Source organism: Carassius auratus, chromosome 43 (genome assembly GCF_003368295.1).
Source record: "Carassius auratus strain Wakin chromosome 43, ASM336829v1, whole genome shotgun sequence".
Classification (NCBI taxonomy): domain Eukaryota; kingdom Metazoa; phylum Chordata; class Actinopteri; order Cypriniformes; family Cyprinidae; genus Carassius; species Carassius auratus.
In genome coordinates, this window is record NC_039285.1 from 8,431,567 (window position 1) to 8,457,847 (window position 26,281).

The following is a 26,281-nucleotide window of genomic DNA, read 5'->3' on the forward strand; positions in this document are numbered from 1 at the left end:
TTAAAGTGACATTTTTACTTTTTTATGAACTGTCACGTTGTATGATAATTCATAATATTGTCTTACCATACAAATGAGTGTTCCAACTAAAAGTGTCTTTTAAAAATGCATTCATTATAAGCTTTCAGTCCTGGAGCCCTTTCAACTATGTCGTTGTTATTTTCATTTTCACCAACTCCAGTTTGCCTCTGGATTAATTCTAATTGCAGACCATGTTCATCTCTAGGTGCAGAGCATAAATTAAAAGCACATACCGGACTGGTATGTCTACTTAAGAAACATTTAACAGTCCAAGCGTTTAAGCCAGAATGTGTTTACATAATGAGGCTTTGAACATTCACCTCCCTTTTTCCACCTAAAAGGTGTTCTCTTAGATAGTACTCCACTAGGATACACATCAATGCTGTCTGCATCTGATAAAGTGAATGTAATGATGCCTCTTAGCACTCTACATCAGCGCCAGGTTGCATAAACTGCTTAGACTAGTCTAAAAAGTTAGTAATTATTTTCTTCAAGACTGGTCATAACTTTTTAAAGTCAGTTACAAAAAAGTAGATAGGTCTAATGTGAATCTAAAAAGTAAGTCTGATTACCCCTTGGCTAACTGCTAGTTGATCTAACTAGTTTGAAAGACACATTCTTAACATAGTGCCTATGTTTATGCAACTGGCCATAGTTGTGCAGTTTGTGCTGTGCCAAGAGGGCTAGATAACCCCTCAATCATACGGATAGATCAACACTTTAAGTCTAGCACTATGCTGTGTGTTGTGGGTAGCTCCTTCCAAGTGGCACTTGTCTGCGCTTATATCTGTTCTCATCCATTTCTTTTTCATTTGCTCTCAGGGCCACACATTTAATTTTGTGTTTCATCAAGGAGGAAATTACACGCCTGTGAGAATAAGCTAAGGTGATCTATGTGAACTGAGACACAGTGCACCGCTTGATTCCTTGCCTCTTTAATTCAGCGAACATTGCTGATGCATAATGCATTTCTAGGCTGTCTTCAACACGGCCTCGGCACAACAGCTCTGTGCATTGTCTGTGATTGCATGTGTTTGTGCTATACTGTGATAAGAAAACAATAAGAAAAAATCTAACTATGGTCATTTGGGTAATAAACAAACAAGGAATGTCCAATGCAAATAGTTTTACATTCAGTTATAATAGGCATTACATAAAGCATTGAATTTAAAATTAAGAGACAAAGGTGACATTTCCATAAATGAAACCAGTATTAACAGATTAGTCCTAGAATGTCTTACTTTAATAAATGGATATAGAGGCATCAGGTGTCTGCATGTGTGCTTTAAAGGTTATGGTATACTTTTGGTTACAGAGAGGGGGAAGCCAAAGAAGTCTGATGGAAAATTGTACCTGTTGTTGGACTGTTTGGATTAAAACAAGGGAATGGTTGAAATGGATTGAGCATTGTTTGGTCTGCACATACTGATGACTTCAGAGAGTTGTGATTGGTTGATTCAAATGTTGATCCAGGATCAACAAAGGATATTAAAAACATCTTTCTCCATTGACAGTCATTCATTATTTGTCATTCATTTTGGCTATTTTGCTAATATTTGTATTGCATTTTTATCCCAGGTTTACTTTTGTTAACACCATTGGAAAGTTTAAGGTAGGGTTTAAAGGAGGTGGTACATTATTTTCAAACCTGACAGAGAATTAAACTTTGGGCGCCACTCACCAGACATTTTATTCCTATCGGTTATTTAATAACCAACATAATCAAATGTCGCCAGATTTACATTTATCTGTTTCAAATAAAACTGAGCTCACTTTAAGAACTACACACTGGACATTTCACTTTGAATGTGTCCTGAATTGTGCAAGAAACAACGTAATATGATTTTCCATAAATGTTGCCACAATACATGTTTTTCCAATGAGCCTGGGTTGGATAATTCACAGATTGAAAACTGAAAGATTTTCATTTTTCAAGACTTGCTTCTAAAGACAGTTCTGGACTGATTTCTCCTTTGTGTTCACTTATAACTACTGGGTCAAATGACATTGCTATAAAGAACATTATTTTGTGTATTTGGTGTAATGAAATGTGATTATGTGGTTTAAGGTTAAAACAAATACATTATCTTTCACATTTTGTACTTCAGTCTTTGCGACTTTACAGATCTTCTTTATGCACCAAGAGCTTGTAACAGTCCAGAGAAAGGAAAAATTGAAATGGCAACATATGACCCCTTTAAGTAAAACTGAGGTGGGACCTTTTCAAAGAATGAAGATTGTTTACTCTAGCTTTCTCAACTGATCATATTTCTACTAACATATAACTTTTTATATAATAGGCAATGACATAGATTTGTTTACAAAGTACATAGTTAAAATGTAATAAACTTAATATGTAAAAAGTAGAATTTATAATGACCATGAGAGATAATGAGATAATTGGAGTTCTGTATTTTAAGATCAAGTCTTACCTGAGTAATTATAATCACCTGCCACCTATTCTTGAGGATTTGGTTGATGCATGAATTCTAAAGAAGAAGGCTTATCCTGATATGCGCTGTGGGAGAAAGAGATAAATGAAGGTAGTTATTTCAGTTGGCACAGCAATCACAAATAGGGGTGTTCCTACCAGACAGTTCTGACATATTTGTTTGGAGTCTGAAGACATCCCTTGGCTTCATGTCTCATTAGTTGTTGCTGAATCACTGAATTACCTTATCAGCAGGAAATAACTGATGACAGGGTCAGTTAAGCCAGTCACTTTGAAGTTGGGGAAAGTAATTTTACAGTATCAGACTTCTGTTCTGTGACAGCAATTTATATATATATATATATATATATATATATATATATATATATATATATATATATATATATATATATATATATATATATAGAGCTACTGTATTCATCCTCACAAAATGTGTTTTTAACTTTAAATTAACTCCTTAAAAAACATATACAAATAAAATTAATACAAAACAGCCACATTTAATATAAAACAGCCTACAGTGTTGGTTTAAACCAGTATGTTTGATTAAGATCACGTTGTGATGATTGTTTTCTGCTGTTGTGACTCATATGATGGAGGGGTTGATGAATGTTACAAATCTATTTGCTTATCAGCCCCGTACTACAAATAACGAGGAATGTCCCTGCAGGTAAAACAGGGATGACTGAGAATGTAAACAAACCCGAATCTATCCGTTCGATCATACTCAGAATTAACAAAAAGCAATAAGAGTCCACAGATGTTTATGAAACCACCTTTTGTGTTTCTCCTCATGAATAGTCCTGTTTACAAATAGTGCCAGACTCCAACTGTTCGAGTTTTCAGTTTGAAAATTGTCATTTTTAATAACTAAGCAACCAAAATAACATTAACATGTCCTTTCCCTCATATAGCATTTGCATTCATTACATGCAGATGGAGGTCGGATTTAATTAACCTTAAATTGCTTTTTTGTGTGCATATTTAAATCACATCTGCATTTACTCCTATATGAAAAGAACACCAGAGGATTGAAAGCCTCTTTTAGGCTTATTTATAAGTGAACTTCACTGGCATATTAAAGAAATGTACACTTGAAAGCATTTTAAACTACACCCTTCATTATTGTTGTGTTGAGCTGTGAAGAAGATAACATGGCGACAGCTCTGCGTAAGCTGCTGTTTAGAAAGCTTAGTGAGGATATTCACTAGCCCACGTATACGCTGATAAAGTTCCTCTCTGACAAAGGGGAAAATGACAGTCTAGCCATTCTTTCAACTTATCTACCTAATTACACCCAACACAATAGAAATTAGATAAATCTTCCTTTGATCACGCTTTCGGCATTGTTATAAGCATTCATCTCAAATGTGTGAGCATACTTCAGATCATAGTGTTCCTACAGCAGGCAAACAGTTACACAAACGCTCATAAAATAAACATTGGCTAGATTCACTGTGCCCAATCCTCTGCCTTTTCATGAGACAAATTGGAAAATTAATGGTTTTCAACCAGACTGGGATCCCACGGTCTCGTACCATAATTACCGGCTGGAATGGCTCACTGTCTGGCAAGTCTTATCCTCACCTCACATTCTATTATAGTGGCCAAGGCTTTAAGACATAAAGTCATAAAACTGACAGAGTGTCTATAATGAATTACGTGAAACATAATGAGATTGGCACTGTCAGTATTCCATCATCAAGCAAATGAAAGGAAATCAAGGGGAGCAAAAAGGAGGGGGAGTTATTGATTTTTCTTAATTGTTGTTGTAATAACTACAGCTGTTTTCATGTCTGAATGGGTAACCACTAAAATCAAAGTCTTTGTGTTAGGCCAAAATAAAATAGCATATATATTTTTTTTCTTCTGTTTTTCATTCAGTGCATGTGTGACATTCTGTAGATGTCTAGCCTCTCTGTTATGTGGTTTCCTCTCTCCCACTCATATTGCATTCTTTATCCATTACTATTTTCACTTGTGTTTTTCTCACCATTTTAAAATGATTTTATGCTGCACTTGTTAAAATTACAAATGACCTGCTCCTTGCGTCAGACCAAGGCTGCATCTCATTTCTAGTCTTACTTGATCTTAGTGCTGCGTTCCACACCATAGATCATGACATACTCATAGATCGATTACAAAACTATACAGGTATTCAAGGGCAGGCTCTAAGATGGTTTAGATCCTACCTGTCCGATCGCTACCATTTTGTTTACTTAAAAGGGGAGTCATCTCATTTATCATCAGTAAAATATGGAGTGCCACAAGGATCCGTCCTAGGTCCCCTTCTATTTTCAATATACATGTTGCCCCTTGGTAATATTATTAGAAAATACGGAATTAGCTTCCACTGTTATGCTGATGATACTCAGCTATATATCTCAACGAGACCAGATGAAACTTCCCAATTATCTAAGCTAACAGAGTGTGTTAAAAATGTAAAAGATTGGATGACAAATATTTTCTCCAATTAAATTCAGATAAGACAGAGATACTAATTATTGGACCAAAAAACACTACAAAGAATCTTGTATATTACAATCTGCAACTAGACGGATGTACTGTTACTTCCTCTACAGTCAGAAATCTGGGTGTTATATTAGACAGCAATTTGTCTTTTGAAAATCATATTTCCAATGTTACAAAAACTGCATTCTTCCATCTTAGAAACATTGCCAAGCTACGAAACATGTTATCTGTTTCTGATGCAGAAAAGCTAGTTCATGCATTCATGACTTCTAGACTGGACTATTGTAATGCACTTCTAGGTGGTTGTCCTGCTTCGTCAATAAACAAGCTACAGGTAGTCCAAAATGCAGCAGCTAGAGTCCTTACCAGGTCAAGAAAATATGATCATAATACCCCAATTTTACAGTCTCTGCACTGTCTACCTATTAAGCTCCGTATCAGTTACAAATTATCATTACTTACCTATAAGGCCCTAAATGGTTTAGCTCCTGCGTACCTAACTAGCCTTCTACCATGTTACAACCCATCACGCACCCTAAGGTCAAAAAACGCTGGACTTTTGGTCGTTCCTAGGATAGCAAAGTCCACTAAAGGAGGTAGAGCTTTCTCACATTTGGCTCCCAAACTCTGGAATAGCCTTCCTGATAATGTTCGGGGTTCAGACACACTCTCTCTGTTTAAATCTAGATTAAAAACACATCTCTTTCGCCAAGCATACGCATAATGTATCTTTTTAATTGTGAGTGTAGTTGAATCTGATCAAAGGTGCATTTTTATTCATTAACTTGGGTTAAACTAATTTTACTTTGTTGGATCAGCAGCTATGCTGATGATGTCTGTATTTTGTTTCTATGTTTCGCCACGGGATTCACATCCCGTGGTAACTAGGATTTAAACAAGTTCCAGTCTGGATCCAGAACACCTGAGAAGAGATGATGCTGACCCCTCAGAGGACCCCAGATGATGCTAACCCTGAATCAACAAACAGAACTAACAATTATTGCTAAATTTGTGACTGAATCATATAATAACTTAATTAATCGTATTGATAGTTCATCGTCTAGCTGACTACGTCTTGTATTATTATTATTATTATTATTTTTTCTAAAATCCTGTCAAATGTGCACAAACTACTAGCTACTACTAAATATTGTAGAAACATAATTTTCTGTAAAGTTGCTTTGTAACGATTTGTTTTGTAAAAAGCGCTATAGTAATAAACTTGAATTGAATTGAATTGAATTGAATTGAATTTATTTCTTTATTTTAAACACTAACTTGCCTGGGTCTTCCTGCACAAAAATATCCAACACCTTCTGGCATCGTTATTTGCTAAAGCTCATGCTGGATTTTTATGTATTGCTAAATGTAAAAAATGTCAAGCCAAACATGTATCAACTGAGCGCATAGCTTTAGCAAGCCTTGTCTATTTGCCCTTGCACCCCCTCTATTTTTTATTTATTTTTTTGTCCTCCGCCAGCTGTGTTTGTGGTGGATGTCCAGCATCCGGTTGTTCTAAAGCCTTTCTCTTCACACCAGGGTGGAAACCTCTGCCTTGGAGACTAACAGCAAAATGCAAAAGCGGTATCCCTCAAGCATCTGTCATAGTGGGTAAGGTCAAAGATAAAATGTGTTACTATTTAATAATATTAAGTCAAAGATCATTTTAGTTTGTTTATTTATGATTGACAACAAACAGTCTCAAAAGCTCATGCTCAAATATGATCCAAATAATTCTGATGTCCTCTACAGCAGGGGCATGACCAACCCCCTTGCTATAGCTCAGAAAGTGATTTTTTTTTTTCAGATGCTCTAGATCTTTTTTCTTCTTTTTTTTAAGTGATGGAGATTTTTTTCTTTCCTTCTTATGTGTGCTCTCCAGCGATTTTAATCCAAATGGTAATTTGATTGTTTTGAAATGCAATAACTGAACTGTAACAGTCCAATATACACCCTAATGAGCAATGCTGCAAAGAAGACCATTTTTTTCTAAATTATTATTAAAATGACCATTCATTATGATGCAGTATGTACTTAGCTTGTTGATGCAGTAGCTGTTCACACAAAATGCATGTTTGCATTCCACACGCTTTTCATTTGTTTTATGTAAACATGCTAGATGGATGTCTTTGACCATTGCGGTTGTGTCTTGTGCATGACAGCTGCATTTTTAGAATGCCTTGTCAAGTTAAAAGAGGTTCAACTTTTAAAAAAACATAATCTGAAAGCGTATTTTTATTTATTTATTTATTTTTTTTGTCATGGCTGAAATATTAATATTCCCTAATTGCTCAGTTTAACAGGGCTTGAAACAAGTTACATGTATATGGGACTAGTATAATGTAGTCAGGTCTTAACTGGATAATGGGCTCAGCCCCTTATGTTGGCACTGCAGAGTCTCACAACCCTGCTCTGCAATTAACAAGGACATGACTTAGAGCAGCCAGTCTTGTTTCTATCACTTGAGTTACTTTCTAGATTTGTGCCATTTACATTTAGATTGTCTAATTACATTATCTGTACCTTGACTGCTTTTAGTAAGAGGTTGCATGTAATTACACTCAACAATAAAAAAAAAAGTCTAGCTAAAGTTCTGAAGTGTGCATCTGATAGACATTTTACTATCACATGAGGCCTTGGGAGAGGATTTGTGAATAGCAGTGAGGTGACACAACTGACGCTGATAGGTCACACGACAACGTGATGAATAAAGTATGTTTGGCTTACATAAATGTTACACATGGGTGCTAAGTAATTACTTATTCAGAAAAAAATACAAATTTAGGAGCCGAGTGATTACTGAATTGGAGAGAGGGAGGGTAACCACTGACACTGACTGAAAGCTGGTCTGGGAAAGAGTATATAATGGTGCATCCATTATATACTCTTTCCCAGACCAGCTTTCAGTCGGTGTGCCTTGGTACTACTATTTAAAAGCTTGATGCCTCTGCATTTTTTTTTTTTTCTGTAGTCGAACAAATAAGGACTAGTCACTCCCTGATATATATTCTATTTGGATCTATTTTCTTTATATAGCCTATATAATATAGCCTACTGTGAACAGCTGTTGTATATACTGAAGCAATATCACACTCAAAATATTGGTTATTAAATGTGATTTTGCACATGTTAATTTGTTGACCACATTAAATTCATAACATTTAAGATGTCCATGACTATTCTATTAGTGTTAAAGACCATCCAGTAATTGGATGGATGAACAGCACACCATTAGATTCATCTACACAGTTGATAGATAGCCTAAGTAATAGATTTGGAAACTACTTTAAGTTGTAGCAGATATAATTATCTAGATGTTTAAGACACACAAACACACACACACACGCTTATTAAATTACGGGCAGAAAATGCTTAAAATGTGTTCTTTCTAATCCAGTAACATTATAATCTTAACGTTAATCTTACAGCATGGTTAAACAGACAGACGCATGTGTTGACTATGACAGTGTGGAGAGTTGGACACAGCAGCGCTGATCATTGTGCCTCACACTTTCAAACTCGTCATTTCACAACACTGAGGCGAGGAAACGAGCCAGCGCTATCAACACTGCTGCCCCGAGGGCTCTTCCTACTCAAGTCCTCAGAGCCACAGAGAAATCTTGGGAATACCACTGCAAAATGAAGAACACTGTTTATTCGAAAACGTTTCCGAGGTTTTCTTTTTTATCGTCTGTATCTCGATAAACTGGTTGACGGATCATACCTTCATTTCCAGATCAAGACACCGATGAAAATAACATCAGTCACCGCAAGTAGATAGCAGCGTTTAGATAAAAACCCATTTCGCCTTTGAAATAATAAGCCTAAATGATAACCAAGGGACATCATGCAGGGACGACAGCGGCGCTTAACCTTTAGATTTACAACGATGTATACACTTAATTAAGAATTTCGGATTACTGATACAAAGCACGCGTGCACGCGCTTCAGTCCGGATTCGACCAGCAAGCTTCATCCCGGTTCCGCAAAGAAACAAAACCCAGAAGTGTTGAAGAGCTCCATGCATTCAAAAAGGTGGGTTCTGAGTGATTTCTTAACAAATAGCTTTGATTTTTTTTTAAACAATCTGCATCGGTTACTTTAACAGTGAAGATCCCCTCTTAAATGATATAGAGATCATATATTGCATTATATAGTTTTGATTTAAAAAGTCTGCATCGCAAGTAGTCGAGTTCTTTGGCTACAGTGCTAATCTAAATGTAAGGATTGTGTCTAATATTAGGAATAAATACATTATTCTATTTTTGCATTAGCCTTATTAGGATAGAGGGAAAGGAGAATGGGATTTTTTGTTGTTATGCTGCTGTCACTAATTAGTGTTATTTTGCTGTGTCTAAATGTTAATATTTTAGCCTCTGTTGCACTAGAAATCATACAGAGATGATGAATTAAACTCACAGATGGTAGAGAACCTCTGTGTTGGGTTCACAGCACCATCTAGGCTATATTTTCTCTCTAAAGATACATATCATAATGTCATGTTTTGGTATTAAGTACCTCAAATAAATTATCTTTAATTTCAAAAGAAAATGGAGACATCATAGTTGAACTGTAAATAATATAGTGGTTCTTTCAAACCCTTATACACTAGGACGCATCTCTGAGTCTGGAGATATCATTCATTCTCCACCACTGTGCAAGCGCCATCTGTTGGACTGCAACAGCTGACCACTAAAAACAAAACCATATAGCCTGCCCCAACAAATACACATTCCCTCCTCTTCTTTAGGACCTACCTTGACCTGTCAAAATCTCAACAAGACTTTTATAATCAGATTGATTACTTTAATTAATAGATTTTATACTTTATAGATGGGCAAGCATCATTCACTGAAAAAAAAAGATTTGTTGGATTTACTCAATCGAATTATGGACATTGGTTCCACACATTCAGTTTGAGTTCAAAGTATCCTATGCATTTATGTGGTTTCATTATAATACGGTTGTGTTAATCCTATGCAATTTCAAAAAGTAATGTGTACATAGTCTTTTCAAGTTATACTAACATGATTCAGTTATGCTAGTTTAACATAATTTTTTTATTTCAGATATCTGCTTCAATCATGTTAATTCTGTGCAATTAAATCAAGTTATCTTAACATAATTTTGATAACTTCACTAAAATTTAATTTTAATACATTTCAATGGTTTGTTGTCGCATGTTTCATTTCACGTAACACAAAACTTTTGTAAATCCTTTATTTAACAATTTGAACAATGTGTAATTTAAATGGCATGTCTAAATAACATTGTGCTTTCAAAAGCATAACATAAATAACTTCTCTGATTATTAAATTTAATAAAAATACATATCAGTTTTAATTAGACTAGTATAAAAACAAACACAGTTCATTTTGTATGCATAACATGTAGATCAACAATATATTTAAACCTTCATAAGTTTTACAAGATTTCTTTTTTTTTTTAAACAATATCATAAACATAAGTAACATTATACTGCATGTAACTGTGTGTTTAAAAACTAATACAACATTGTAACACTAATTTATTTCATTTCTCAGAAACCTTAAAACTGTACCCAAGAACACCAGTACCTGGAACTAGGGCTGCACGATAGTCACATCGCAGGATGTGCGATGTAGGCTGTTGTAGTTGATTCGTTATTCATTAACTGTACGGGCCAGCTGCTCCCCGGCCCTTGACGAATGTGATTCGCGGATTAATTGTACAGCTTAACCATCATAGAGTGAAAGTTTATCTTTTATATGTGTTTTTAAGTCCTGTCAGTTTAACAGGGCAGAGAGAGAGAGAGAGAGAGAGAGAGAGAGAGAGAGAGAGCACGAGAGAAAGCATGCGAGAGAGAAAGAGAGAAGAGAGAGGGAGAGAGAGAGCGAGAGCGAGCCCCGGCCGCAAGCTCACCAGCTTCAAACAACACGAGCGCTGTCTTGCTCTCTCTCCCTCGCACATATTAATCAATTGACACGATGGTGTCGATGTTTACATCATTTAAAATGAGAATGTAAGTGTGCTCACCCAATTTTTGTTTGTAAGAAAAAAATAGATTAGATTTCATATCGCAATATATATCGCAGAAAAATAAAATATTGCAATGTCATTTTTTCCCAATATCGTGCAGCCCTACCTGGAACTGTTATTTCAAGAAAAACGCTTTAGTTTCAAAGATAATTATATATAGACATTACAAAACAATGTGGAAATACAGTATCTGACCCTTACCTAAACTATAAACAATGTATCTTATTTATGCTAGTTCAACCATGTCTCATAGATTCAGCTCTCTAATCAATCAACTTCTGAACCAGTCCAAAGAAGGGCCAAATTCAGACAAAAAAAAAGATAAAGAAACGAGAGCAGGCAAAGGGGAACAGTCTAAACAACAAGATCACGGTTTACCCTCTGCGGTGGTCTTGCATGAAGGCTGCTGAAATTTTCCGAGGTTGATTGTTTGTAGTCTCAGTAGTCATTCAAGAATCAGTCCATCTCACTGGTGGAGTTCAGATGTGAAATTTTGGGCCTTGATAGAGAATTCACCTGCATCCAAGTCCATGATGAGTTTTTGCTAAATTTCATATGTAAAACACAACTTTGTGGGGTACTGCAGGTTAAGAGCATAAATTAGACCAAACAACATTGAAGTTGCAAAATCCACACTGTCGAGGTCCTGAAGCACTGCTACACCCTCTAGCACAATGTCTACATCATGGGGTTCATAGTCTGCAGTGTGCTTTATCAGGAAGATGCCCATGGTAGTCTTCTCAATCGCACACTGTAAAAGATCTTCTTCCATGTCCTAAAGACAGAAAAAAGATGAATATGTATTACAATTAATGCTACATGTCTAGTGGATAAAATTATAATTTTTTACATTTATGTTGCAGTGTGCATATTTGATGAAACCATGTTTTTAGATGTATTAATATTTTGCTTGTTGAACATAGTACAGATTCCATCAGTTAAGCTCTAACTACTCACCGCATACTCCTGAATGAGATCTTTAGAGTCCTCATTAAGATAGATACACAGTCCTCTGATGGCAAGTTCACAAGCTGCATCAATGTCATCCTTAAAAATAAGCCAAAGCAGAAAAAGAAAGGTTAGTTTAAGACATTACTCAAATCACAATTATACAAAAGAGCACAATGGGTCTCATTCACTAAAAGTTCCTAAAAATGTATGTGTATGTTGTAGTCTAGAAAAATATAATAAAGATAATAGCTTGATTTTATTATGTGAAATGTAATGCTAATAACATCAATTACAAAAAATAGAGTGTGAATACATGCAAACAAACAAAAAAAATGATAGTGTGCTAACCTGCTATTTTTACTTTTTTATTCCTTACCTTTGCAGCAGAAAAATCTCTTTAACGTTACCATCTGCACATGTCCAATCAAATAGTCAGCCAAGGGGCATTCATCAGTTAATTCACCGACTTCTACAAGGCTAACTGCCTTTGTTGGGGACTGACTTAGCTCGTAATTTGTCTGAACAGGCTTTGGAATTCCAAATGTACAGCAAATGTCACTGTAAAGAGAGAACGAGCAGAAATTAGTCATAAATAACAACAATTAATGATTTTAAGTAACAATTTACTGTACGCTTCCAAATTAAAGACAATGCTATTTATAATATTACCCCCTTTTAAGATGTACCTTTTTGGAAAAAAGACTTTTTAATTTTTTCCAAAATGTATGGTAAATACTAGAAAATTAACCAACATTCACTTTAAAAAACAATTTATAGCATACCATAAAATAACCTTTATTGCAGCAATCATTTATATTAATTATGATATCCATCTCAAAGTGACAACCATGTTAGTTAGCCAACAAAAATTGTATTAATTTAGATGTGAAATCCTAATATTGTAATCTTAAAACCTGCCTGAGAGATTTTTGTGAGTTATGGGCGAGGGCCGGGCTATCGAGTATTCGTTTACTTGATAAAATAGGTCCCTGCACTAAAAACATACTGTATGTTTAACCAGTGGTGGACGAAGTACACAAATCAAGTACTTGAGTAAAAGTACAGATACGTATAGTAAAATATTACTCCAGTAAAAGTACTCCTTTTTCAATTTTACTCAAGTGAAAGTACAAAAGTACTCAATTTTTATGTATTTAAGTAAAAAGTACTGAAAGATAGATGGATTAATAGAGAAAGATATATAGATTACTTTAATTTTATATTAGCACATTTTTTTTTTTTTAGAATCCTACTGCTCAAAATACCTGAGATTTATTCCAAAATAACTACTATATGGAGTCAAGATATATTTTTGTTGTTGATATGGACTACGTTGACGAGAGTGATGTTAACTGTGAAGCTTACACTGTGATGTACCTGAGAGAAAACAGAGATGACCATCTGATCTTCACCAGTAACAACAAAGCATTTTAAAGTTTGTTGTTTTACAGAACATCACAGTTATATATGACATGATAATAAGGCCTGAAGTTAGGAAGAACATTTTAAGGAAAATATAATTATATTTTCATAATGATTTTTTCCTTCTCAAATCTTGAGTGTGGTGTAAAAACAACCCTGGCCAAACGGGGTGCTTCTCTTTTCCTCTTTGATAATTACTGTAACGTTAGTTACCATGTTCTGAACATCACATCCTTTGTTTTCTCCCCAGATGTAATCTATATATATATATATATATATATATATATATATATATATATATATATATATATGTGTGTGGTTGAATAAAAATATTTGGACATTATTTATAAAAATTACCTCAAGTTAGCACCAGCAAGCTTGTTAGCTAGACAGTTAGCATCAGCTAACAATATTTACTTATTTTCGGTACGGTTATGAATAAACATTCATGTCAGTCTACTCGTCTAGTTAATCCAAACAATATAACGTTACTGCTGATAAACAATATAAAAACAGACGTCACATAGGACATGGTAGCATTTTAATAAAACTGTTAATATTACGGCAGCGTGGAATTTGAATAAATGAGTTATTTTATTAATTTGCGTTAATGTTTATTTTTATTTTTTTTACCTAAAGCACAGAGACGCTGATTGATGTGTCTGCATCGTCTGCACTGGAGCATTTCAGTGGGCTTATAGATCACTCTTTACAGCGGATTTAGTTCCCAAACAACTGACAATTTTGACCTAAATATGATTTTCAGTTACAACAATTTATCCTAAATTTCGACATTAACAACTTACTTTTAGCAACATCAAGATGCACGCGCGCTCACAAGATCTCCCGGTTCTTCTGTAGACTCACACTAAACGGTTCATTTGAATCAGTGAGTGATCGACTCCTGAACAGCTGCAATCGGATCATTCTAATTCGTAAACGAATCGTTTGGTGCGATTCGCGATCCGATTTAAAAGTTTATTTTTAAAGTTACTCAAAATAAAACTACTCCAGTAAAGTACAGATACTTGAAAAATGTACTTAAGTAAATGTAAAGCTACTCCGTTACTGTCCACCACTTTCGGTAAATCAAAGACATGCACTGACAGAGCATCGAGCGAGCGCTTTTGCCCATTGCAGTGATATGACAACGGCTACGAACCCCTCCCCCACACAAATCCTAAAGTCCATGTTATTATTATTCACCTGATGAGAACTTGATTTCCATCTGTAAATTGTTTAATCGGATTGTAGAAGTTTGATAAACTAATGTTACCAGTAATATTCATGGTTTATTAACCTGAACGTTACCCACCCAAAAAAAAAAAATCTGCGAAGACACTCGACGAAATATACCATCGACATGATTTAAAAGCGTGTGGGGTTATCTTAAAACATTATTGTTGCATTTAATCTGACAATGAATGCATTTGTATAATATATCATACGATAGATACTGAAATTCTTACCTTTTAACGAGCTTTGAAAACAAGACAGTCAGTCCCCTCATGTGTCCTTCCTTTCCAAACCAACGGTCCTGGTGTGGTCTGGATTTCAAAGCGCATGCGCAGACGCTCTCGCGCGCGTTGCTCCCGCGCAAACGACGTATTTCACAAACCTGAATTAAATTAATTATAGCCTACACAATGGAATTAAGTTGAATAGAAAATACAAAGTAATTGTGTGACATGGGCCTATTTTAATTAAATAAATCAAACAGCAGAAAAAAGTCATTTTACATGAACACCATTTGTTTGACATCTGAAACAATTTGAACATTTTCTTGCAAAGTGATTATATCATGTTTTGATGATTATGTTGAATTTCATTTAGAATTAAAACAATACAATTATGTTTCCATCTTAAACATAAATGTATTAAGTAGATTGTAAGTGTATCGTTTTAGTAAATTCAGTAAAACTGCTTTTCCTTTTTTTCAGTGTTCATTCTTCATCTCGTATGTGCACAAATAAAAAAGTAGTCCTAGTATGATTATGTATTTTATAAATATTTCACATTTTATAGTAGTGCATCTTGTTCCGGTCATCTGTTGGGGGACTTAATGAAGCAAATGCACTGACGTGAGTTTGTAGATCTCTTAACTGGGGTCACATTACATTTATGCATTTGGCAGACACTTTTATCCAAAGCAACTTACATTGCATTCATGCTAACAATTCTCTACTATCATGTGCTCCCTGGGACTTGAACCCCCAACCATGCACTTGCTTAAGCACAATGCTCTACCAGTTGAGCTACAGGAACACCTGATCACATATTGGCAGTTGTTTTTCAAACGTTTTAAAAAAGGGTGCATTTATGTTGTCAGAGACAGAACGCTAACAGGTGATCAAACAGTATGCGGTTGCAGTTTAGTTGTGGGTGGTATGGTCTTCTCTTTCATTTTTGAAGAATAGGTTTGAAAAGAAGCATCTTTCCATTTGGACTTCTTCCTAAAATCAATCTACTGTACAAATAAAGCATCAATTCCAAATGTAATTTTAACCAGAAACTAATTATTTATTTTGCGAGTGTCCAGTTCTGCTCCTGGGGGGCTAATGTCCTGCAGAGTTTAGCTCCATCCCCAATTAAACACACCTGGACCACAGAAATCAAGATCTTCAGGACTACTAGAATCTTATGGCTATGTATGTTGGGAGAAGCTAAACTCTGCAAGAAGTTGGCCCTTCAGGACCCTGGATTGGACCTGCTTTAACCCATTAACCTAGCTATATAGGTAAGCATGTATAATACTTGGGCAGTCTAATGAAATAGACTGTAAATTCATGTGTGTGTGTGTGTGTGTGTATGTGTATATATATATATATATATATATATATATATATATATATATATATATATATATATATATATATATATATATATATATATATATATTATTTTATTTTTTATTGAAAGTATGTTTTATTCTGGATTATAATGAAAATAACAATTTATTGTTGATATATTGATGTATTTGCAAATGTACTGCTAGCCGAGGCTATATAATATGAATCGGTTAACTATTTCTTCAAATTGGGGCTATTGTGACCACCGTCATGTATTGTGATTATGATTTATATGAGACAGACAGAGCAATCTTCTTTGATACATTAATAAAAGAGGCTTTAATTATTATGTATACTAAATATGGTAGCCTAGTTATACAGCTCTGGACATGTTACTATTTACACCAGCCATGCAAAAATAAAAGCAAGACCATCTGCACTTTCATTTGTAGTGTGTGCAGTACATCAGCTCTTATTGTGCACAGATGGGATTAAATGGGCTAATTGGTGAATTTGTGTATAAGACTCAAGTAAGTGGTATTTAATTACCAAGGTAATTTTAGAACTTAAGAAATACATTTTCACTCTCATTTTGATTCTCGCAAAACTGAAAATGCATATGCCTATAACCGCTCAGGACACTATAACACAGCTATTTATTAAAAAGTAACAAGTATGGGTTCACTTTCCTGAGCTCGCAGACATGGCAAACGGGTGAAGTTCTTTTCAAAGCCCAGGCGTAATTTGAAACTAGTCAGGGGTTGGTGGTGGAACAGTGACTTCTTATTGGTGCACTTCTTGGTGTAGGCTGCACCCTCTTGATACTAGCGAACTGGAAAATTGATGGCACGTTTCTAGTGAGGGTTGGGAATGTGTGAACACAGAATACCTGACAAAAAGCAGCGATATTTGTTCGACGGAAGGGCGGGCGGCATGATTTCGTTATGTTGCGGTTCTTCAGCAACTTTCAATCGAACGGAAAGTCGCAGCATTGCTCTAATTCGCCTTTCCTCACATTGCTGGTGTAAATAGGGAGAGGAGAGGAGCGCTGTCCCGTGCTGGATGGATGGTTATGGGGAAAGGAGCAGGACCATCGGCGCTACACGTCTGCCAGTTCGTTGTACTCTTTCTCTGTCTGTTTCCAGCAGGTAAGAAAAACCTTTTTAATCTAATTCGAGTTTTAGGACTGGAAATAAGGACACGCATATGTTTTTTGGAGTTGAATCGTCGAAGCAATGATGACCTAATCGTTAAAAAAACAGCAAACATATAAAGAAATTAATGATGAAATAATGCAGACAAACGCATGCTTTCTTACTTATCAGCAAACTAAACGCAGTTAGATATATTTTGATTAGTCATGACCCAATTCTGGCTGGCAAAAGTTACTTATCTTCCAAAACACTGTCAGCGCGCATTCCTTTATTATTCACGCTTGAATAATGTTGTTTATAACTTTCAAGTTTACGCTACACACATTTAAGTTGAAGGTGTTCCGTTTAAATCTAAACCTTTTCGCGTTGAGAAAGTTAAGGCGAATGTATGCAGAGCTAGAGTTTTATTTTTTTAGAGCCATTGTTTAAACCGTGCGAGAAGAGCGTGGTGATCCGAGGGTTCGGTTCGATTCTGCTGCTGCACTACCGCAGTGTTTCCCACAGCTCTGGCGGAGACGCGCTGTTGTGTTTGGGGGAGGGGAAGCGAAGCCTCCACATCTCGGTCTTCGCTGGACTTGTGGGGCCAACATTTCCAAAAAACCATTTCACACGCACAGTATAGCCTTTAAAAAGTTTGATGACCGTAAGTCCTTAAATGGAAATGTCAGAAGTTGCCTGTATATATACCTGCATAGATATATATATATATATATATATATATATATATATATATATATATATATATATATATATATATATATATATATATAATAGATTAAATTTGTATTCACGCAAAGATTAGTCTGCATTTACATTACTGTAAATATGGTAACCTATGGGCTATGCCTTGACTTCACAGTGAACAGAAGTAGAAAAAGACTGTAATGGCAAAGTGTTTTTTTTTTTGGATCACAGATTTTATCTCTGTCTGCATTACACTAGTCCTTTTTATAGATTAACTGTAATATTTTGATGTCCACTGTATTAAATGTATACTTATTTTTCCACCATACACTGTGGCATGGATTAGTTTTGCAGTTGCTGTCACTTGAAGTTACTTGTTTTTTGGTGTTCTGTTTTTTTTTTTAAATCTAAAATAAAAATTTTATCGTGACCATTATTGATATTTTTCAATGCCAAGTGTTTATATGCCTGCATTTTTGATTAGACACTTCCAAAAAAAAATCACCAGAGATCATAACCACTCAATCGGAATACATTTTTTTCTTTAACCAACATGAATATCAATATGATATTAAATGATAAATGACCTAGCATGCATTGATTTCACAGTGAATTGTAAATACAGCTATTTTACTTTAATAAATTAAGTTTTTTACAATGTATATATTGCAGAAAGAAAATTCTAATGTGTGTAGAAGAGTGTAGGCACTCCCACATGATTATGGGTCAACAGTGTTTTCCAAATGTGATAATTAATTCCTGTGTATCTCACTATAATGGAATTTATAAGTGCTGTTTTGTTCTGTCAAGGCTCTGATTAGTTGTAAATAGTGTGCGGTTTGATTTTACACCCGGTGTCCCATCTTCTTTCAAGTTATTTAACCCCAAACAAAAGGCAATCATGCAAGCACTAGTCGTTGACATCTTAAATTAACCTGTTGTCTCTTATCAGATGGATGATGAATGCCCTTTGTGGCTGGTAGGTGGAAGATGTGTGTGTAACTGAGACAACAAAGATTGTTGCTTGATCATTTGGAAACAAAGTTGTGTAGTTTTGGCATGTCCTTGCATTTTATGAAACTCAAATGGTAAAAAAAAACAAACAAAAAAAAAAAACACATGACTGAAAAGTCTCCAGATTTCATTTCAGCTCTTGTAATCCGAGAAAGGGGAATGTGCTTGAAATTGCTTTTGCCTTTGATTATGGCCTTTTGGTCTGGACAGGTGGCTATCCATATCCAGTTTGACCTGTGGAATGGTGGGACCTATTCCGTCCTGTACTGCACCGCCAATGAAACTACATAATTCCTTTACACAAGGCAATTTTATTACTGCTGATTTCTTCTCAAAGACAAATTTCATTGTCTTCATTCAGACCCCCCCACCACACACACACACACACACACACACACCTAGCTCCCCCGTACTGTTACCCTGTTTTGGTCACTGACATCCCTGGTGCTTCATTCAAAAGCACCTCCAAAATCTGCTTAGCAATGCAAAAGTACAAATCGAGGTGTGAACGAGTGTGATTTTGATGTGAGATGATTAACACTTCTAAATAATAGACTTTTGTTGGTGTGAATGTCAGTTTGAAGGCTTCCTTTACATTTGACTGGCTTTTCTTTTTTGTTGCACCTTAAAAAGTGTGAAATTGCTAGATATCCATATGGGATCTTGGAATCAGTCAAGCATTATTTGATAAAGCATACAGCCCATTTACTAATATAAAGTGATGTCATTCATTGTGAGGTAATGAAGTTAGATAAGCCCATCAAGAGTTCATTACTTTGTAATGATGCCTATTTAGATGCTTATTGCTTTACGTTCTGTATTACAGTAGCTCTTCAATTTGAAAAGGCAACCAGACAACAGTAGTCTTGCTTTAAACTACATGTATAGCACTTAGACTTAATGGAAATTGGCAAAAAACTGAAACTTGGAACTTAGTTAGAATGTTGTTGTTTTTTTTATTACTGATGGTATTAAAGCTTCACTTTGTCCAGATAATGAGATAATTCATGTGCTGTTATGAGAGCCTAGAGCAACTGGCTTTCATTAAGATAGGGTTAAACTGAACTTCATTTAAAGTTCAGTACTGGCATAATCACAATAAAAATTACTATATGAAATGTGAATATAAAGCTTTGTAATATTAACTATAAGAAATTGAAACGGGCTATTCTTGATTTAAAGATGTAAAGGTCAAGTTATTTGACTTTTTTTTTTTCAAAAGCCTTTGTTTTCATTAGAACTGTTAGTTTTCACATTTAAAGCTTAATCCGTGTTGTCAGCTACTCAGGCTGATACTTATTTCATTTCAGCTTTATGTAAACTTGGTTTGACCATGACATTGTGTTTATGCTATCTCTCTTTTCACTTTACAGCAACTCTGCAGTGTAAGATCCTGAAGTGTAACTCAGAGTTCTGGGCCTCCACTTCCAGCTCTGGCCCAGAAGAGGAGTTCTGCACTGCTCTTCGAGCGTATAACAGCTGTGTCCGTCGCACTGCCCGTACATGCCGGGGTGACCTGGCCTACCATTCAGCCCAGCATGGCATAGAGGATCTTATGAGCCAACACAATTGCTCTAAAGAAGGGCCCACTACCCAGCCTCGAGCCCGCACACCCCCGCCCCCGGTCCAGCCACCGCCGGACATCAACGCTCCCTCTGACAGACCAGAGGTGTGCCATTATGAGCGGAGTTTACCACGTAATGCTGCGCCTCCCAATTACACTCACTGTGGCTTTTTCGGGGACCCACATCTCCGCACATTCAACGATGACTTTCAGACCTGTAAAGTAGAGGGTGCCTGGCCACTGATTCACAATAAGTACCTGTCTGTGCAGGTTACGAACACTCCCGTTGTCCCTGGATCTTCTGCTACAGCTACTAGGAAGGTAAGGATATTCTGTGTCTCACATAAAAAAAACAAGCAAAAGGAATTTCAGCATTAGTCTGTGGTCTTATTTTAGCAGCTTATTTTCAACCACAATTTTAAGGAACTGTTTCAGCATGGAACTAATTAATGGTGAAAGTGTGGTTTTACTAGTGGGAAGAGAGAGCAGACTTTGTAAGTGCAGACTCTAGTTAGCATTTGGATGTGTTCCACGACATAAGACAAAAGGTAAGATTTGTTTTTGTTTTTTTTAAAAGAAGTGCCAACAGAAAAAGAGAGGCAGGCTAATAACTTAGAATGCTAGCAGGCCATTCAGGACTAATGTTACTATATATATGTGGCAGTCCTTACCATTGTTTGTGTGATTTAGGAGTCTTGTTGTTTTAACTAAGTGCTTGGTCCATACAGGAAACAGACAACATTTTCTCTGCATTAGTTGGCCCTCAAACCTCATAAATGATCATTGTTTTGCTTTACGGCCCATTGGACAAACTAGGGAGCTGCTTTAGAATTGGCCAGCTGTGGAGCCTAAGGTAAAAACACAGGACTACAAGTTTATGTGTCCGATTGCTGAATGCTTATTTCACTAAGGCCGATGTCCTTTTGGCTGATGTAATTGTGTGACCAGGGTTAAATGTTTTTCAGAGTCTTTCCTTGTGGCAGAAAAGCACAGGAACTTTGTACTGAGTCACATTAAGAAACAGAGCAATTTTCCGCCATCAAAAACCTCTAATGATTCCCCATTAAGTAGATGGACCCACAGTTCTTTCTTGTAGAAAGGAAAGGGATCATGGTATTTTTGTTAAGCTGTTTTTTTATATATAAATGAGTGGATTTTGTAACATTCAGCTGGGACAAAAGTGAAAAACAAGTCTACAGGCAGATGGCACCTGTGCAAACAAGACGTCTCTTGTTTATTGATAGACCCTTTGCTTTAAACAAGCTCTTGCTGTCCTGCGAAAAACTAAAGTGGTGCTAACAGGAGGTAGATAACTGCACCCTTAGTGATTATAGTCTCCACTACACTCAGACATAAGAGACACACTCATATGCATCATTGGCAAGATCAGAACAGCCTGGACATCCCGAGGTCAAATATGTGTCAGCAGTCCACTGGCCTCCTAATGGCTACTTGCTGGAGGACTCAGAGTTAGCAGCAGCCTTCTCTAATTAGCCCCTGTGCAGGCTGTGCTCTCTAGCTGCCGTGAGTCCACTCCCTGGAGCTGAATCTGGGGTTCACAGGCAGGCTCTGAGCAGCATGAAAGGATTGTCTTTGTTTCTGCATACTGAGGCCTGCTGTAACATAGACTGGACCTGTGTTTCTCCAGAGAGTGCGTTTATATTGGCCCCCTGTATCTTGAGCTGCTGCTCAAATGTGACATTACGAAAGCTTCTGGGATTGGAGGGTCTGCATGGCACAGTCCTCTGGTTTTATAAAGACAATGCTCAGTTATGCACAATGGAATACACAGTCACTATCTTTTGCCATGTGCAGTGGTGCATAAAACACTTCATGCCTGTGGCTGCTGTTTCTTGACTGGTTTTGATTAAACATGTCATTTTCAAAATCAAAACTTTGTGTACTTGAAATGTTTTCTAGCCATCTACTTTTTTTTTCTCTAGAATGTGATTTATAAATTCTGTTGTTAACTACAACAATTCAATTAATGATTTTACAGTTGCAGCTAATGTTTTTATTTCTGTTTCATGTCAAAAACCATAAGTAATACAGTACAATTTAAATAATCTTGCAAATAACTCTCACTTGTTCTAACTCTCACTTTTATCACAGCTAACAATCATCTTCAGGAACTATCAAGAATGTGTAGACCAGAAGATGTACCATGCGGAGACTGACGAGCTTCCAGCTGCATTTGCCGATGGTTCAAAGAACGGAGGCTACCGCCATGGGGCCAACAACTTACGTGTAGTAGAGAAGGTGCCTGGACAACATGTGGAGATCCAAGCACGTTATATCGGCACCACTATTGTAGTTCGGCAGGTCGGCCGCTACCTCACTTTTGCAGTGCGGATGCCAGAGGAAGTTGTGAATTCAGTGGAGGACCAGGACAACCAGGACCTTTACCTCTGCCTGCATGGGTGCCCTGCCAACCAGCGAATAGACTTCAGGACCTTCAGAGCACATGCAGCTGAGAGCCAAGGCTTAGGCAGGGTACGGCCGGGCAATCCTACACATGGTTTCACATACCAGTCAGCCATGGCCAAGTGCAAAGAACGTCTACCAATTGAGGATTTGTATTTCCAATCCTGTGTTTTTGACTTGCTATCTTCTGGGGACATCAACTTCACCCTTGCGGCCTACTATGCCTTTGAGGATGTTAAAATGCTCCACTCCAACAAAGACAAGTATCACCTCTTTGAAAGGGATACAATATTCAGTTCTGCCTCAGAGAAATGGGGTTTTAGTTTCCTAATCCTCATCAGCCTTGTTGTCATACAGTTATGGACTGACATGCGTTTCATTTGTCTGTAGTCCCCAATGGACATCCTTGTTAGATGGTTGGAAGGTGCTGTATTCATGTGAAATGCTGCTCTCACCATGTTGTGTTCCATCTATCAGAGGTTGGGATTCTCAGCTAGAGCCTGAGATTCTGCCCAGGGCTTTCACACTTGTGTGTCTTGTGTCACGCCATGGTCTCATCTCTCGTCATCATCACGTATGTTCATTCATCGGGCCAGAGCAGAAGCGTTCCTGGAGACCCACCCATCTCTGTGGTCATTCTGCTGATCTCATAACTGCTTCATGACAGAGAACAGTGCTGAGAGGTCCTGAGACTCCCCCTTTTTCCCACAGGGTGATGTGTCACTGACAGGAGTGAGAGGTGGGATGATCCTTTGCAGAAAGAAAAGCTTGGAGGTGTTTTTCAGTTCACTTGATGCCAAGTGAGAGGTGAAGTATGTCTCCCAGAGCCAGGCTGGAGGACATGACAGGAGCTTTTATTAACGTCTCCAAAGTTGGAGGGCCGGCAGGAGTTCTCTTTGAAGAAGCTCCAGCTTCTGAAAAATGTTAGCTTTCTTGAGAAAACCCCCTGGCCAAGGCCTTGTCAGACGAGTAAGTCATGCTGTCTACAGAGGCCATAACATCAGGCCTTTTGTATAATTTGTCAATGTGTGCAAGAGAAAGATTTTGTGGGTGATTATATGAATGCTCGTGTGTGTCTGTGTGTGTGAGTGTGTGAGAAGTGTTTCATAATATCTGTAGATTGCACCCAAGGTCATAATGTAGCTCTGGTGTGGTTGTTCATGGGTCAGTAAGAAGTTTTACTGTCTGCTAAGAGCTCTTTTCAACATTTTATATACAAATGGGGTGTCAAACTTTAAACTACACTCATACTGCTTAGGTGTTATAAATTTGGATAATATTTATTTAATTTTCTCTATCGTCATATTGGATCTTTAAAGTCAGCCTGAACAATTGATAAGCACATAGAGAAAAACCTTTACTTTGCTCACAAAGTAAAAGCCATTGAATAAACAAAACAATAGTCATACAATGGTATAGCCCTAGACAGAGTTGTCTTTGAAAATAGCAAACTTGCTTCAGATAAACATGTTTGTGGAAAACAATAATCATGCCAGTTTGCAGTAGGGGTAGCATAACCAGCGACGTATATATCCAGGAAAGAGCCAAGTTCCTCCATAAAATGTTTGCAGTTTGAGATGGGACCCACAAGGAAGGTCCATCAATCATCCTTACTGCTTCTTAAAAGAGCAACGCCTCGCTCTCCATTTCAAAAGGGTGTCGACGTGGCTGTGCTGTAGGCCCCGTTTAACTCATGACTGTAGATCTGTGAATTTATGGCCGAGGCGTTTTGCCAAAGAACATGCCTTGGTGCCAACAGTTTCCCAAACAGCTGAATTTTCTCTCTCGCTTTCTCATGGGACCTTCGGTGGTTCACTTAGCTAAGTATCTGGGCTCAAACCAGATGTCCTGATTGTGTATAATATTGGAAGGTGCTGCTAACTACAGTGAAGTGGATGGATCAGTCAGGAGCTATTGAGAACATCTGCCATGCATTTCTTGTGACATTAGAAATGGGGGCATTTGCTCTTCAGCCATTAGCAGGCTCAGGTTTACTGGCACTCAGTATTGTAAATCGCAGTAGTAGTATTGGTGAGCTTAAGTCACGCGATACATAGCACCACTATTTTAAAGAGTGAAACTGCACCCTTAGTAGCTTAATCGTTTTATAGGCCATGTCTAGAGACTGTTGGAAAGGTCTTTATGGAAGATGAAGCCCACATAACTTCATCTTCAACATGTCCCATTTCTTCTAAGAATGTGTCACAGTTGTCTCTTATCAGTGCTTGTTTTTCTTTTAGTAAAAAGTACTATGGAAATATGGTTTAGATATGAATTATACGTAAAGAATCCTTTAAAGACTTCATGGTAATTTATTCTTACACTGTAAAGTTTTGAGAGCCTTAATACTGCTAAGAAAGCTTGTTGTCGGTGCAGTGTGTGGCTTTAAAGAGACTTTTGAAAGCATAAAAAATGATTGTAATGACTTTTGTGTTTAAGTGTGCTTGTGTTAGTGATTTTTGGATGTATGTGTGTAATGTGACGTGTATATAAGTTTGTGTGATTTGGCAAATCATATTTTGTGCCGATTCTTTGGTACATCAAAGGGTGTGGAGAAATTTACCTTTAAATTTAAAGGGATATTGTGTACACAAGCACAACAAAAACAATGTTAGGGACTTACAATCTAATTTGGCACAAGAGTAAAACAGCGACATCATGTCTTTTAACTAAATAGTAAGTAGGAAACGTGTGACTTGCGGTGTTCATGTGTTGTTTATTAAAAAAGCACTTTATGTTTTTATTCTCTTTAACCTAGCTCTTACTTGGTTGTTTAGTGAAAGAGTTTATGCTGAAAAATAAAAGTGAATGATAAAATTTGTATTGACATTGAATGGGAGTTACCAGACAGCTTAGACTGTTTTGTATGTAGGACTAAAGCGGTGCCACACACCATATGTAAATACTGTAAATTATTTATTGAAGAAAAATAAAGTGTCATGTTGATATATTTTTGGTTTGGGGTTTTGTATTCAGCTGTTCCTTTTTGTTTGAATTCATGTTTGACAATGGAAGTGACTTCACCATAGCATTAGACTTCGTCTAAGTACATTGAGCCAAGACTGCCACCTAATGGTAGAATAAGTAAACTCAATTTGCTGAACCATTTTAGACTCGATCCTTCCTAAAGAGAAGAGTGTGCATCACCGTGTTTGAGCCCTATTGCAACTTTTGCTCTATAAACCTCAAATATTATTTATAGTCAAAGGTGCTTTCCCCACTTAAAATAAACACCTATAAACGAAAAGACTGATCGAAAAGATTTAAAAGGTTACGACGTCTTAACCAATTTGTCATAAGATTCTAAAACACGTGT

General features: G+C 36.6%; 1 protein-coding gene and 1 long non-coding RNA gene across 3 annotated transcripts; one reads left to right on the plus strand and one right to left on the minus strand.

Annotated features, from left to right (window-relative positions):
* The first annotated feature begins 7,857 nt into the window (after window positions 1-7,857).
* On the plus strand, window positions 7,858-25,915 carry LOC113061609 (repulsive guidance molecule A-like). Its single transcript, XM_026230883.1, has 4 exons — window positions 7,858-8,980; window positions 17,158-17,273; window positions 20,351-20,862; window positions 22,654-25,915. The coding sequence occupies exons 1-4, from the start codon at window positions 8,967-8,969 to the stop codon at window positions 23,353-23,355; spliced, it is 1,344 nt and encodes a 447-aa protein (XP_026086668.1). The 5' UTR covers window positions 7,858-8,966; the 3' UTR covers window positions 23,356-25,915.
* On the minus strand, window positions 10,738-16,054 carry LOC113061610 (uncharacterized). Of its 2 annotated transcripts, none has more exons than XR_003278394.1 (4): window positions 14,806-16,054; window positions 12,291-12,472; window positions 11,921-12,010; window positions 10,738-11,738 (listed from the first exon to the last, which is right to left on the minus strand). It is a non-coding gene; the product is annotated as an uncharacterized LOC113061610 (long non-coding RNA). The 2 variants fall into 2 exon arrangements; XR_003278395.1 differs by lacking the exon at window positions 14,806-16,054 and adding an exon at window positions 14,143-14,201.
* Window positions 25,916-26,281: the final 366 nt, after the last annotated feature.